The 13,954-nt window shown below is 39.5% G+C and overlaps 1 protein-coding gene across 44 annotated transcripts in view; it reads left to right on the plus strand.

The window, feature by feature from the left end:
• Nucleotides 1–13,954, plus strand: part of NEB (nebulin) — a 222,981-nt gene that overhangs the window by 162,101 nt on the left and 46,926 nt on the right. For 31 of the 44 annotated variants that reach the window (XM_035304905.3, XM_078327751.1, XM_078327755.1 and 28 more), the window contains 10 exons: nucleotides 280–378; nucleotides 717–827; nucleotides 4,789–4,893; nucleotides 5,544–5,648; nucleotides 5,893–5,997; nucleotides 8,344–8,448; nucleotides 8,611–8,715; nucleotides 9,685–9,789; nucleotides 11,050–11,154; nucleotides 12,482–12,586. In XM_035304905.3, the coding sequence (XP_035160796.3) occupies nucleotides 280–378; nucleotides 717–827; nucleotides 4,789–4,893; nucleotides 5,544–5,648; nucleotides 5,893–5,997; nucleotides 8,344–8,448; nucleotides 8,611–8,715; nucleotides 9,685–9,789; nucleotides 11,050–11,154; nucleotides 12,482–12,586 (1,050 nt within the window). Of the gene's footprint in view, nucleotides 1–279; nucleotides 379–716; nucleotides 828–4,788; nucleotides 4,894–5,543; nucleotides 5,649–5,892; nucleotides 5,998–8,343; nucleotides 8,449–8,610; nucleotides 8,716–9,684; nucleotides 9,790–11,049; nucleotides 11,155–12,481; nucleotides 12,587–13,254; nucleotides 13,360–13,954 lie in introns of all 44 variants that reach the window. The other 13 variants (XM_035304904.3, XM_035304913.3, XM_078327759.1 and 10 more) reach the window with 2 other exon arrangements.

Raw genomic sequence — 13,954 nt, forward strand, 5'->3', positions numbered from 1 at the left:
CAAAAATTAGCTGGGCATGGTGGTGCACGCCTATAATTCCAGCTACTTGGGATGCTAAGGCAAGAGAATTGCTGGAACCTGGGAGGTGGAGGTTGCAGTGAGCTCAGTGTTGGCACTGCACTCCAGCCTGGGTGACAAGAGTAAAACTGTCTCAAAAAAAAAAAAGGAGATGACCCAAAATGAAAGATACAGTAATAAAGAAGTGTTGCTACTCTATCTTTTGTGTTTCCTGATTTACATTTGCTTATGACCAGCTATATTTCTGTGTTTGCTTGTCAGATTAAATACAAAGAGGACTTGCAGGTCCTGAAGGGACTTGGCTGCTTCCTGTATGACACTCCTGACATGGTCCGCTCCCGGCACCTGCGGAAGCTCTGGGTGAGTGCACATCGTCACAGTGCATAATTAACCCTGCACAGCTGGATGTGCCCATCATCCAGCCTCCAGGCCTAGGCAGAAGGGATCTTAGCCTGCAGCTACTTTTAAGGGGAAATTTACCATTAACCCACATGAGCAGGTTATCACCTGCTTATTATGATCTGTGCCTCCTGTGAAAAGTGCTGAGCTTAGTTAAATGACAATTGTTGTTTCTGCCTGGGAAGTCACCCAGGACACATGAAGGCCCTGCTCAGCTTACACATGCCAGACATTTGAAAGACAGTATGACATGAATTTCTTAAGTGATTGATCAACTTGTATTTCTGTTTTTTTTCAAGTCTAATTACCTGTACACCGATAAGGCAAGGAAGATGCGAGACAAATACAAAGTGGTGCTTGACACTCCAGAATACAGAAAAGTGCAAGAACTGAAGACACATCTGAGTGAGGTAAGGACACCTTACTTGTCACTAAAGTCAACCAAATTGACCAGTACAAACTGAATTACTCCACAAGTGATCGCTGTTCAGGCAGCTGCAGCAGGTAAGATATTTCCCCTCGTAAGTGTGGAATGGCTACCATGTCTAGGCAAGTCAACTGCACTTTACCTCACTTTACTTATTTTGTCCCTTTTGTTAAGTTATGCATATTAATACTTGCTCTTCCTATATCTAGGGCTGATGAGGTGTTTTACTTGATTTTATAGATTAGAAAGACCTTCTTACCTATTTTTGTTGTCTCCAAACCGATCTTATTTCAAAATTTTCTTTCGTGTTGATTTCCGCCATCAGGAGCCCTGAGCACGGCAGTGCCATTGGAGGAGAAGTCTTCAATAGCTCCTTGCTCTGCTGCCCATTCAATACACTGTAGGCTACTTAGTTTCATTTTCATCTGGCCCTGAGGCTCCTGATACATTACAGTTATTTGTGAATAGATCTGATCCTCTCCTTAGACTGCTGGTTCCTTGATAACTGGACCCCATGTTATTTACATGTGTCCCATAGTACCTTGGCTATAATAGATGTGCATGTTTACCAAAGGGCATTTCACAAGTATAAATGATTGCTCCTCATATGGGTCAGTTGGCCATTCCCATTGTACGTCACTCTGGTATTGTAGCTCTGTTCATCAGTTTGTACATTCACCATTCTGTATTGTGGCTTCACCCAGCTGAGCACTGGCTTCTAGGCCATTTCACCCTTCTCAGTAGCTCTGATGGCTGCTGATTAGGAATGTGTGCTCTTAGCGATGCCCTGGAATACCACATGTTGCCCTTAGTGGAGGGGATATGCAGCTTCCTATACTCAGTGAGCCAGACATAGGATGACTAACTTTTCAGCTTTTGCAAATGCAACATTGCGCCCATTTGCATTCCTGAAAGCTTCTCTGTGTCATTTCAGCCAGTGCTTACACTCAGACTTGAACACTTATGTTATTTTTATCCCAGTAAAGTTGTGCTTTTCCACTCCGGCTCAGTATGAGAATCACCTGTGGAATATTTAAAAACAACCCAGAGAGGGCTCTGACCCCTAGTTCCACACCAGACTGAGATTTTCTGTGTCTGGGTGTCTGTACACTTTTAGATGCTCCACAGAGATTCTATTTAATAATACACAGCCTGTGTTGAAAACCACTGCACCACATCTCTTCTCCAGCTACCAAATAATAATAATAAATTGGTAACTTACAGTGCTTCAGAGTAAAGATAACTCTGAAATACCTTTACTCTTTTTGGCTTTCAGGGTTCAGAATTATCTAAAACTTTAGTTTCTCCTCTTCTCAATTCCTAGGGGGATTTTGTGCCAATTGTGCATCAGCACTGAGGAAGAAGAATAGATACTTTTCAGTAGTGCAGGGTTTTTTTTGTCTCTTCATCACAATGACCCAGGCTTGATAAAATGCTGAATTCAGAAGGGTTGGGATAGAGCCTACAAATCTGTTTTTAATAAGAACCTTGCTGGGTTTTAATATCAGGAATGTTTGGAAAACATCGAGTTAGTAAAAAGTTTGATGGCCAAAAGAAGTTCAAGTTACTGACTTCTGAGCTGTCTTTCAATTGTATAGATTCTTGACATGTACACATTTGTAGTACTAGGAAGCAGGGATGTTGTTTCAAGAAGATAAACGATGCATACCTAAGTACAGGAGAAATAAAATACACAGAGAAATGTATAATTCTAGAAATGGCATAGAGGCCAAACACTGTGGTACACACCTGTAGTCCTAGCTACTTGGGAGGCTGAGACCAGAGGATCACTGGAGTGCAGGAGTTTGAGGCCAGCCTGGGCAATACAGTGAGACCCTGTCTCTAAAACTACATAAATAAAATAAAAATAAGAAAAAAATGGCTTGGGAGAATTGGGTTTTAGTCCCAGATTTACTTTCAGTTAGCTATATGACCTTATGTAATTCACAACTTTAGCACCCTAATTTCCTAAAGAATTGAAGTAAATGATGATTTGAGCTCTTTTTAACCATAAAATTCTGAGTTGTTGATTTACTTTACTAAAAATTGAGCATGAAGAAACATTAAGTTTTCATTTAGTGTATCTCTTTTTTTTCAGTAGTAACACACAAAAAAGCCCCAAACACTGAGCTACACTTTTAACTTGCAGTGGTATATAATTTGGATTTAAAGAAATTGACCTCTGTGTGTGTGTTTAAAATATTCCTTACATTTAATCTGTTCAACTGGTATTTATATCCATGATTAGAACCTATTTGGAATCCACTTGTTCTTTCTCATTTGCTTCATTATGTTAAATAGCTTCAACATTTATTAGGGAACTGCTATTTTTTAGACCCTTTGAGCTCTAGTTGATGAAAGGATCATAGCACTAAACAGCCATACCCTAGTCTTGGAGAAGAAACAGGCAACAGTGTAATAAATGGTCTCAGGTAGGAACAGTCAAAACAGCATGGACTCTTGGAGTTTTCCAGGCAAATAAGAGGGAGAAGAACACTCAAGGCAGGAAGAACAGTGTGTGAAAACAGCCATAATGAGTTCTAGGAACTGGGACTTGTTTACATAGCACACGAGGGCTGTGGAAGAACGCTGGGAAATTATAGAAACATGGGTTGGAGCCAGGTTATAAAGACTTGTAGGTGTTATGTAAATGACCTTGGACTTTATGAAAAATCATTGAAGAATTATTTCTAGGAAGAATAGATTTGAGCATTAAGAAAATATGTGTCTCAGACTTTTGAAAGATGGGTGAACCGTGGAGTGGTCCAATAGAGGAGTTGAGCAGATGGTTTTGACATGTAGAAAGTAAGATGGAAGGCTGAACTAGGGCAGAGGTGTTGGCAAACAATCAGATTTCAGGAAAATCACAAAGTTAGGAGCCCAGGATTCATGACCGTTTTGATGTAGGAGCCTAGGATGACTCCCCCAGTTTCTGGCCTGAGTAACTGGGGTATCAATGAGTCATTTAGCAAAGCAGAGGAAATAGGAGAAGCAGTAATTTGAGATAGAGATGGAGGCAATATAAAGAACTATACATTGTAACATGGTAAATCACCCAAATTCAGAAAGTTGTTGAGAAGTTGGATCTGGAGCTCAGGAGAGGCACTGGATATGTAGATTTGGAAGTCATCAATCTCAAAGTGATGCTTGAGATCACAGGTACAGATGAGATCACTGCAGGAGAATATACTGGGTAAAAGAGGCCAATCCTTCACTCCAGCCAACAGCAGCCTTTGCATAAGGGCAGAACCATAGAGGGAGGCTGAGGAGGAGACCTAAAGACAGGAGGCCACCTAGGGAAGCATGCTGGAATGGAAGCCAGAGAAGAGAGTTTTCAGGAATGAACACTGAGCAGCTTCAGTTGCTACAGAGAAGGGTTATTGTATTTGGCAATCATGAAGTTCTTGGTAGTCTCAACGAGAGTGACTTCATTGATGTGAGTAGGTGGGAGCCAAACTGTGGTCTTGAGAAATTAATTAAAATAGAGGCAAAGAAGAAACACAGGCAACTTGACTGAGAAAAGAAGAATGAAGTCCACTGGCTGGAGGCTGGAAAAGGCTTAATTAATGACAGAGGTCAGGGGGTGTAGAGAGAGGTCTTGAGTCTGTTTGCAAATGAGGAGAGAGGGTTGGGAAAACAGGAAGGATAAATGATACAGAAGAGAAGCAGACAGTTGCTGGAATAGGGTGCTAGAATGGGACCAAGAACACAGCAGGAGGCTTGCATTTTGGATAGGCTAGAGAATGTCTCTTGTTTTGATACAGAGGAAAAAAAGAGAGGAAAGGTGCAGGGGATAAATAAAAGGTTGGTCTATTGGAAAGAAACTGCAATTGTTGCATTGGGAGGGCCCCTGCCTTTTCTATGGAAAAGCAGTGAAGGCATCTGCAGAGAACATGACATGGCCATGAAGCAGAAATGATGCTGATGACTTGGTTTATGTCTAGCTCGTCTACAGAGCTGCAGGCAAGAAGCAGAAGTCAATCTTTACTTCAGTTCCTGATACTCCTGATCTTTTAAGAGCCAAGCGAGGACAGAAACTTCAGAGTCAGGTAAGCTGAGAGGTTCATAAACCTGCCAGTCAGGCATCACAGGGGGCTACTATGTGTGCCTGGCCTCTCTTGGCCAGTGGCAGACACACACTTGGTTGTCCTGGCTGCAACCTCATGCCCATTAACTCTGCACTTGAAGAAGCAGTTCTCTTTGGGGTCATGATAATTATGGTTGTGTTTTACTCAGGCAAGGGATGCCACATCTTTCCTACATGCTATAAAACTTGTGTTTTGGAGTCTGTGGACTCAAAGTAATGAAAATGATTGCTTGATCATTCTGTGGGATCTTCCTGTTATCCACAAATAAATGAAGCTGTATTTCACTCATTCAAGCAAAAATGAGAGGAAAATATGTTGAGGGATCTATGGGAATCCTGTCTCTCTCTTTTAGCATTCTTTATCACATGGCTTTGATTGGATTGTACTCAGCAGTAGGCATATTAGATAACTGGGGTATGTATATATGTTTTCAAACATGAGACACAGGGAGAAGCAAATTAACAGAAACTGTATAAGAAAAAAACAAGCAAACATCAGGACTATAAACAGATACCACCTAGCCACTGAATGGTTAGAAATGAAGTGGACTGAATGCTAAATACTAAACGTTTTATCTCCATGACACCTCACTTTCTTCTCTTATTATTCAGTATCTGTATGTTGAACTTGCCACCAAAGAGAGACCCCACCATCACGCTGGAAACCAGACCACAGCCTTGAAGCACGCTAAAGACGTGAAGGACATGGTCAGTGAGGTAAGATGGGAATTCAGCACTGAGGCACCAGGTAAAAGGAAAAATACTTTGTTAAAACCTTCCCCTGCCACCTCCGATCAGAGAGCTCATTACTATAAATGGTGTTCAGCATCATCAAAGCACAAAAGAGAGAGCTATTCTCTTAAAGAGTGTAATACATTGTGACCCTCCACTAGACCTGTGGCTTGGTTGGGAATTGGGAAGACACAAGCTTGTCTCTCTCTCTTCTATTTTTATTTCTCAGAAAAAGTACAAGATTCAATATGAAAAGATGAAGGACAAGTACACTCCAGTTCCAGATACGCCAATCCTCATCAGAGCCAAGAGGGCTTACTGGAATGCCAGTGACGTATGCATCCCTTCCTTTTTAATTCTGTTGTGATAGGGAGAGCTGAAGTTGAAGTACCTAAGACAGAACGTATTTCAGTCATATCCATAGTTCTAAGTCATGGCCCAGGAAAAAAACCACAAATTTTGCCGGGCAAGGTGGTGTGTGCCTGTAGTCCCAACTACTTGGGAGGCTGAGGTGGGAGGATCACTTGAGCCCAGGAGTCCTGGGCTGAAGTGCGCTATGCCAGTCAGGTGTCTGCAGTAAATTTGGCATCAATATAGTGACCACCCGGGAGCAGGGAACCACCAGGTTGCCTAAGGAGGGGTGAACCGGCCCAGGCTGGAAATGGAGCAGGTCAAAATTCCCATGCTGATCAGTATTGGGATCACACCTGTCAATAGTCACTGCACTCCAGCCTGGGCAACATCTCAAGATGCAGTCTCTAAAAAAATAAAATAAAATAAAAATAAGTGACAAATTTTTTTAAAGAGAAAAATATGGCCCAAATAATATGAGCCAGGCAAAAGAGTTGAGAGATACCAGAAGCCTATCCTTTTCAATTCTCTCCTGAGCAAAAATAGGACCCTTTATTGTAATTCTTCGGTAGCATTTTCTGGGGATACTTGACAGTTAATTTACTTATCCATAAAATTATGGTCTTGGAGTCAGCCAGACATGGATTCAAATCCTGATGCTGTTATTTGCCTGTGGTATGATTCTATATCATTTGTCTGATTTTTCCAAGTCACTTTTCTTATATGTGGAATGACCATGAGAATTGTGATAATTAAATGAAACCAAACAAGATAATGTATGTGTCCAGCATGCTGCTGGGTTCCTAGTTGACACATAGAAGATGTTTGTTCCCTTTCTTCTCTTAATTGTATATAGATCATCTGAATGATGCATGACACAGTGGTTAAAATTAGGGGGGACAGACGTTAATTTTCTATATCACACAACTGAGGGCAAGATTGCCTTTTAATGGTAAACAATTATCTGTTAATGAAGATGTGAAATAGTGAATTCGAGGTAAATGGCCATTCCTTATGGGTTTTGTGTCTCAGAACCCAACCAGGAATTCACTGTACCCATTACCAGAACCACACCCTTATAGGACTAGATATGCTGGGACTTAAACTGAGCAAAAAATCAAGCCAACTTCATGACCCAACTTAGCAACATAGCTCTAGGATTTCAAGGCATCTTACGGTAATTGCAGTAGGCCCTAAGCAGAAAAGAACAGGTACAGCAAATCTGAACAATAGCTCAGTTCCGTAATTTTGTTAGGATTTTTTTATCTGGAGCAGAGAAGAGCCTACTAATTAGAAAAAGGCAATTTTTAAAAGCCAGTTAGTGCTTAAAATATAAGCTGGGAAAAAATCATATACTCCCCTCAAAGTCTACCTTCTAGGATATTTTGTCTTCTTGTGATATCCTTCATCATTATCACTTCAAGGTTACTGTTGAATATTTATTTGAACCAAGCTGAATTAATATTGTAGAGCGGTGGCCACACACTGAAATTGGCCCTGGGATTCATTATGCCCCACTGCACAGCTCCATCCCTAGGGCTTTATCAGTAGCAAATCTGGTAACTCTAATCTTTATAATAGTCTAATGTAACAGGTAGTATCTGGCATTTAATTCAGTGTATTAAGCATGGCTAACCCCACAAGTAGATCTAGGCAATCTTATGAGATGAACAAAATTACTAAGTCAAAGAAAAGAAAATCTTTCATTGTGTATTTGCTCATCTATCCCAAAAGAAAAGAACTGTTTGAGGTTGAAAATAAGCTGTCATCTTGTGTAGATGAAATGACTCTTCTATGATATTCTCACGTTAGAATCAGAGCTGTTTTCTCTTGAAATATCACAAAAATAAAGATTATAATGAAATAAAGTTTTAAGACTGCTTAGTGCAGAAGGCATTTAAGACTAGGAGTTTGTCTGGGTTTTTTTTCCTCTCAAATGAGCTTTTGGTTTATGTTTTACATTTAAATAAACTTTTTAAGTAGTTTAGATTTATAGAAAAGTGGCAAAGATAGTAGAGTTCTCACATGCCCCACACCCAGGGAACACCCCTGTTCTGTTGCCAACACCTATATCGCCATCATAGATTTGTCATGACCAGTGAACCAAAACTGATACATTATTATCAGTTAAACTCCATAGTTGCTTTGGATTTCGTTAGTTTTCCCTAGTGCTTTTTTTTTCTCTTCTAGGATCTGAAATAAGCTTTTAAATTTTTCCTTAATGTATTCATGGGAAAACCAAAGAGAGAAGATGAGAGTTCAAGCTTAAAAGAGCTCAATTATTTAACTTGATAGTTTTTTGTAATTCATGTGCTTTTTTTCTTTCTAGCTACGCTACAAAGAAACATTTCAAAAGACCAAAGGGAAATACCACACGGTGAAAGATGCCCTGGACATTGTCTACCATCGCAAAGTCACTGATGACATCAGTAAAGTATGTCCCTAAATATTTCTACTTGTGTTGCGCTCAATACCTCACCATATACATATATATTTTTAGCAATCTCCATCTTCTAAAATTCTCCAGAGAGAAGTAGGCATATTTACATTAACTATGGGTAAGACTTACAGCTGTCTTTGTGTTTTTTTATAACAGATAAAATACAAGGAGAACTACATGAGCCAGTTGGGTATCTGGAGGTCCATTCCTGATCGTCCGGAGCATTTCCATCACCGAGCAGTCACCGATGCAGTCAGTGATGTGAGTGTTGACATTTTCTATTTTCACATATAAATTCATCTTCCGGCCAGGCGCGGTGGCTCACACTTGTAATCCCAGCACTTTGGGAAGCCAAGACAGGTGGATCACAAGGTCAAGAAATCGAAACCATCGCGGCCAACATGGTGAAACCCCATCTCTACTAAAAATGCAAAAATTAGCTAGGCATGGTGGCGCGCGCCTGTAGTCCCAGCTACTCGGGAGGCTGAGGCAGGAGAATTGCTTGAACCTGGGAGGTGGAGGTTGCAACGAGCCAGGATCGCACCACTGCACTCCAGCCTGGCACCTGCAGCGAGACTCTGTCTCAAAAAAAAAATTCATTCATTCATTCATTCATTCATTCATCTTCCTATATAAGCTCTGAAATCATACACTGCATAACAACTGAAGAAACACTTGGCTAGATTTTAGATTTTGTATGTGAATGTTTAAATCATAACAATTGCTAAGTGAGTGAATTTCAATTTGGGAGGAGGAAATATATATTCAAATTTATAAATTAATTTTTCTCCTATATGTATGATATCATATTACAGGACTGAAAGTGATACACATCATCTAGGAAATAGCCTATTTTTGATCCACTGAAGTGACAACTTCATGAAGCAATTAAGATACATAACAATGCTCACTTAGAAAGTTCATCTCTCTGTATGAAAATATAGCTGCCAAGCTAATGATATACTCTCTAGGAAAGTATGCCTGTTAAATTTGAATTGCTTTAATTAGTATCAAAAATGGAAAACTTCCATATGTTATAAAACAATATACCATAAAATGAGCAGAGGTCAGTATTACCGGAAACTTCTTTTAAATCGTTGTTTTAATACTTTATTATTTCATATGCCTCAAGGGGTAAGGCTTCTGTTTTTTCCACTTGTATAGATATTAACTTGCTGCTGTTTAGAGGTGGCTTCTTAGAACTCTCTGATGATATTCTTCTTCTCCCAGGTAAAATATAAAGAAGACTTGACCTGGCTTAAAGGCATTGGTTGCTATGCTTATGATACCCCTGATTTCACTCTGGCTGAAAAGAACAAGACTCTATACAGCAAGGTATATATATATATATTCAAGGAGAATTGGCTACATCCATTCAACATATACCTGTACCCACAGAGAGAATTAGCACTGAAGAAATAGTGTTTCTTGTTTCCATCCCTATCCTGGCTTCTAGACCTCATAGTTTGAGTACATGCTGAGTTGTTCACTCCTTAGGAAACTCTTGGATGCTAACCTCGTTGACCAAAGGCATTTATTTGAATTTGATGAAAAGTCATCTCAGGACAACCCCTCATGATCCTTCTAGAACTCTCTCCTTATTAATATGTCTCTGGGTGGTTTCTCCTATTAAAGATAATATGATAGCCAATATAAAATGGGGTTATTTTAATCCACAAATAATATATGACATGAGGCAGACCACCTAGTTTTTATGGCCTCATTTTCCTATTTACAAAATAAAGCAATTCAGTTCACTTTCCTTTGAGCTCCACAATAGAATCCAGCAATTTTTTTTAAATGCCAAATAGTAAATAGAACATAGAAGACATGGGCTAAATTCATTCTAGGGAATATTCTTCTTTGTTTGTTACAACACCGTGGAATGGTGAAACCCATTCTAATTCATGAAGCTGTTTAAATCAGGTGGCATGCTAGATGGGTCATACGCCACACCTGCTCTAGAAGATTATGATTATCTGATTAAGTACTGGAAAACTATCTTCAAATTAATGTACTAAAAACCTACTTCAAGTGTACATAAAAATACTTTCAAAGTTAAATAATAATTGTATAGAAACAAACTTAACATTGATTTAGATTTTTGCCCAGTATGGAAAATAAACCTATTTGGCATCTATTCAGTGGAAGTGTTTTCTAGTGTATACTTTTGGGCTAGTTTTCAAGACATCCAGGCCCTTCATTACCTTGGAAGCAGAGTAAGCAATCATGTTAGCTTGGCTGGCTTCTGTGGCTCATGCCTATAATCCTAGTGCTTTGGGAGCCCAAGGCAGGTGGATAGCTTGAGCCCAGAAGTTTGAGAACAGCCTGGGCAACATGGCAAAACCTCATATTTACAAAATATACATAAATTAGCCAGGCATGGTGGTGTACCACCTGTAGTCCCACCTACTTGGGAGGCTGAGGTAAGAAGACTGATTGAGCCCAGGAGGTGGAGGTTGCAATGAGCTATGATTGTGCCCTGCACTCCAGCCTGGACAACAGAGCGAAATCCTGTCTCAAGACAAACATATTTTAGCTCTTTGAATTACCACAATTACCTGCTATCAAGTAAACATGTTCCATTTTTTCTAGTATAAGTATAAAGAAGTATTTGAAAGGACAAAGTCAGATTTCAAGTATGTTGCAGACTGTCCGATCAACAGGCATTTCAAGTATGCAACTCAACTGATGAATGAGGTATGAACTGCTCCAATTAAGTCTACTCATTTCCTTAAGAAGTCTTTGAGGTTTCTAAATTAAAGCTCAATACAGAGAATGACAGAAAAGCCATCCTAAGTTTTCAGTTTAACTAAAGATTTGGAAAAGATTCTATGATATTACCGTCCAACAAGCTCTGCCGAACTACAAACACGTGAAGGGACCGTTCAGTGGTGGGAGAGCCCTGCAAACATCAGTACCTCTGCACAAACGCAGGGCAGTGCAGCCCTGCAGGTGACAGGACCAGGGAGGTAAAGGATTTTCTTGACTGTCAGTGGAACTCCCTTATATAGAATATTGTATAGACTTGGCAGACACACAAGTCCAAGGTTAATTTAGTATCCTCTACTGAGGCACCAAGATGTCAGTGGTTAGAAGAGCCACCCTGAAGGGATAGTTGTGATTCATGCTTCAAATTTCTTGCCATGGTTACTCCCACATATATTGATGCACAGAAGTATCCATTTGCACCTAAATTTTTTCTATTTTATCTAGCCTTTCTGTAAATTATCTTTGCAATAATTTAAATTTAGCTCAAGATGGCTGAAATAAGCAAGCTATGAATGTACTTAGTTTGGATGGTTTTACAACGTTGGGATGGTTTTATAGTTAAAGTTGTATTTAATTTCCTATTTACACAGTTTTCACAGGTTTATATAAGGTCAAAAATTATGTTAGAAAATTAGTAAAATGTACCTAAAAATGAAAATGTAGGCAATGGCATATTTGCTTAAATGTATGACTTTTTTGTTTGTTGTCTTTACATTTGATTTAGTTAAATTTCAGTAGATTTCCAGACTGGACCACCCTGAAGAATTACTGTCAGTAGCTTCATATGAGTATAATCTTGATATATTTTGTTTCTTTTTTTCTATTTCATGAAGAATTTCCAGGTCTCTTTTATAATCCAATAAGTTAACTAGCATTAGAAGACTATTACAAATTTCCCATGGATATTCTGGCATCAGTTATGCTTTCAGATTCTCACAGCCTTAGAGAGTAAACCTGTAGCTTATCAGTACCCTATTTTAAATACACCGTTAGATGCCATAACCTAACATTGCTAATGGCATCATATATAAAGATGGAAAATGTTTAGGCACAAGAAACTCCAATTTCAGTGTCATAAATCTGACCTATCCCATACTCCAGCCTTCTTTGCTTCCCTGTTTTTATTGTCTTGGGTATGTTGGGAGCCCGCCTCTAGAGATGACATATTCTGGCTCTCTGGAGTGTTTACCTTGAGATATTTCTGTGTAGCCTTGAAGTTGTACTCTTGCTATAATATGCTATGATGTTTGAGCAGAAAAAATACAGAGCTGATTATGAGCAGCGGAAAGATAAATACCACCTGGTAGTCGATGAGCCTAGACATCTGCTGGCTAAGACTGCAGGCGACCAGATCAGTCAGGTACTGTGATGGGGCTGGCCGGTGGCCCAGGCAGGACTGTGCTCCCGGTTTCTCATGAGATGTCGTCCCGTCTGCTGCAAGGATGTCATAGGTTCTGCCTATGATATTGGGCCGTTCTGTTTCAAAATATCTGTCTAGCCACCCAAAAAGCCTGTCAGCTATTTGAGTGCGCCAGTCCATGCTCTGTGTTCTCACTTGTGCTGTGGTGAAGATGAAAAGAAAAGCTGAGTCCCCTCATCCTTTACTCTTCCAGAGAACCTGTTTGAAAACTGCAATTTAAACTGTAGATTGAGTTGTAAAAGCAAAAAATAAACAAATTAACAACAAAAAACAAACAAAAATTAATGGAAGGAAGGAAGACAGAACTCCTTACTATATATCCTTCTATTCCAAAGATGTCTTCTTTCCTATACAAGTATTTTGGTGGTAACATAAGTGAAACTAGCTATATCATTCCCCATTCACAAGGGCTATGAATGGCCAACAACAAGCATTGCAATCATTCTGCCTCACATTATAATGTATTTGATGTCTTCACCCACACATATGTGAGTACATAAAGTGTGTATGCCTACATCTCTTCACTCAGAGGTGACTGGGATATAGAGCCATGTTCTTTTCTGTCTTCATGAGTCTCTTTTGTGCTTCACTGCTCTTTGCATGGACAGAGAAAATATAAATCTAGTGCCAAGATGTTTCTGCAACATGGATGTAATGAAATTCTACGTCCAGATATGTTGACTGCTCTCTACAATTCACACATGTGGAGCCAGGTAATGTCTGATGGGATATGAAGAAGGAGGTTTAGACATCTTGGGTGCATTCCCTTGTATGCTTTCATTGATTTCCTCTCCCACTCCCTGCCCATGCTGGCTTCACATGGTAAAGCTACATAAATATTCATTCCTTGTAAATGACCTCTGAATGTGGCCAAAGGTAATGGGACAGCAGTCATCTGTACATCGTCTAATGCTTTCAGAACTCTTAATAAAATCAACCAACTCTTTCAAGTGTTATTTCCAAATTGGTTTAACTTTAATTTATACTTTTTGGAATTTGCCTCAAAGAAATAGATTCCTTAGATTGAAGATAGAAGTAGATTCAACAGAATGTAAAAGGTCTGAATATTTAATATTTTCTTCTAATGTGTCCCTTGTTCAATTATCACTACAACTGTTGTGGGGAAATGAGGATTGCTGTGCAGCTCTATGAATATTGTATATATTCCTGGTGCCTCTTGACTTTGAAGCTAAATTGCTAGGTTATTTCCAGCACATCTAATCCCACACACACACCTGTTAACAGTGTCTCTGATAATCATGCCTTTTTAGAAGGCCAGCTGAAGCATGCACTTTCCAGCATATGCTC

The sequence above is a fragment of the Callithrix jacchus genome, chromosome 6 (assembly GCF_049354715.1).
Source record: "Callithrix jacchus isolate 240 chromosome 6, calJac240_pri, whole genome shotgun sequence".
NCBI classification, from domain to species: domain Eukaryota; kingdom Metazoa; phylum Chordata; class Mammalia; order Primates; family Cebidae; genus Callithrix; species Callithrix jacchus.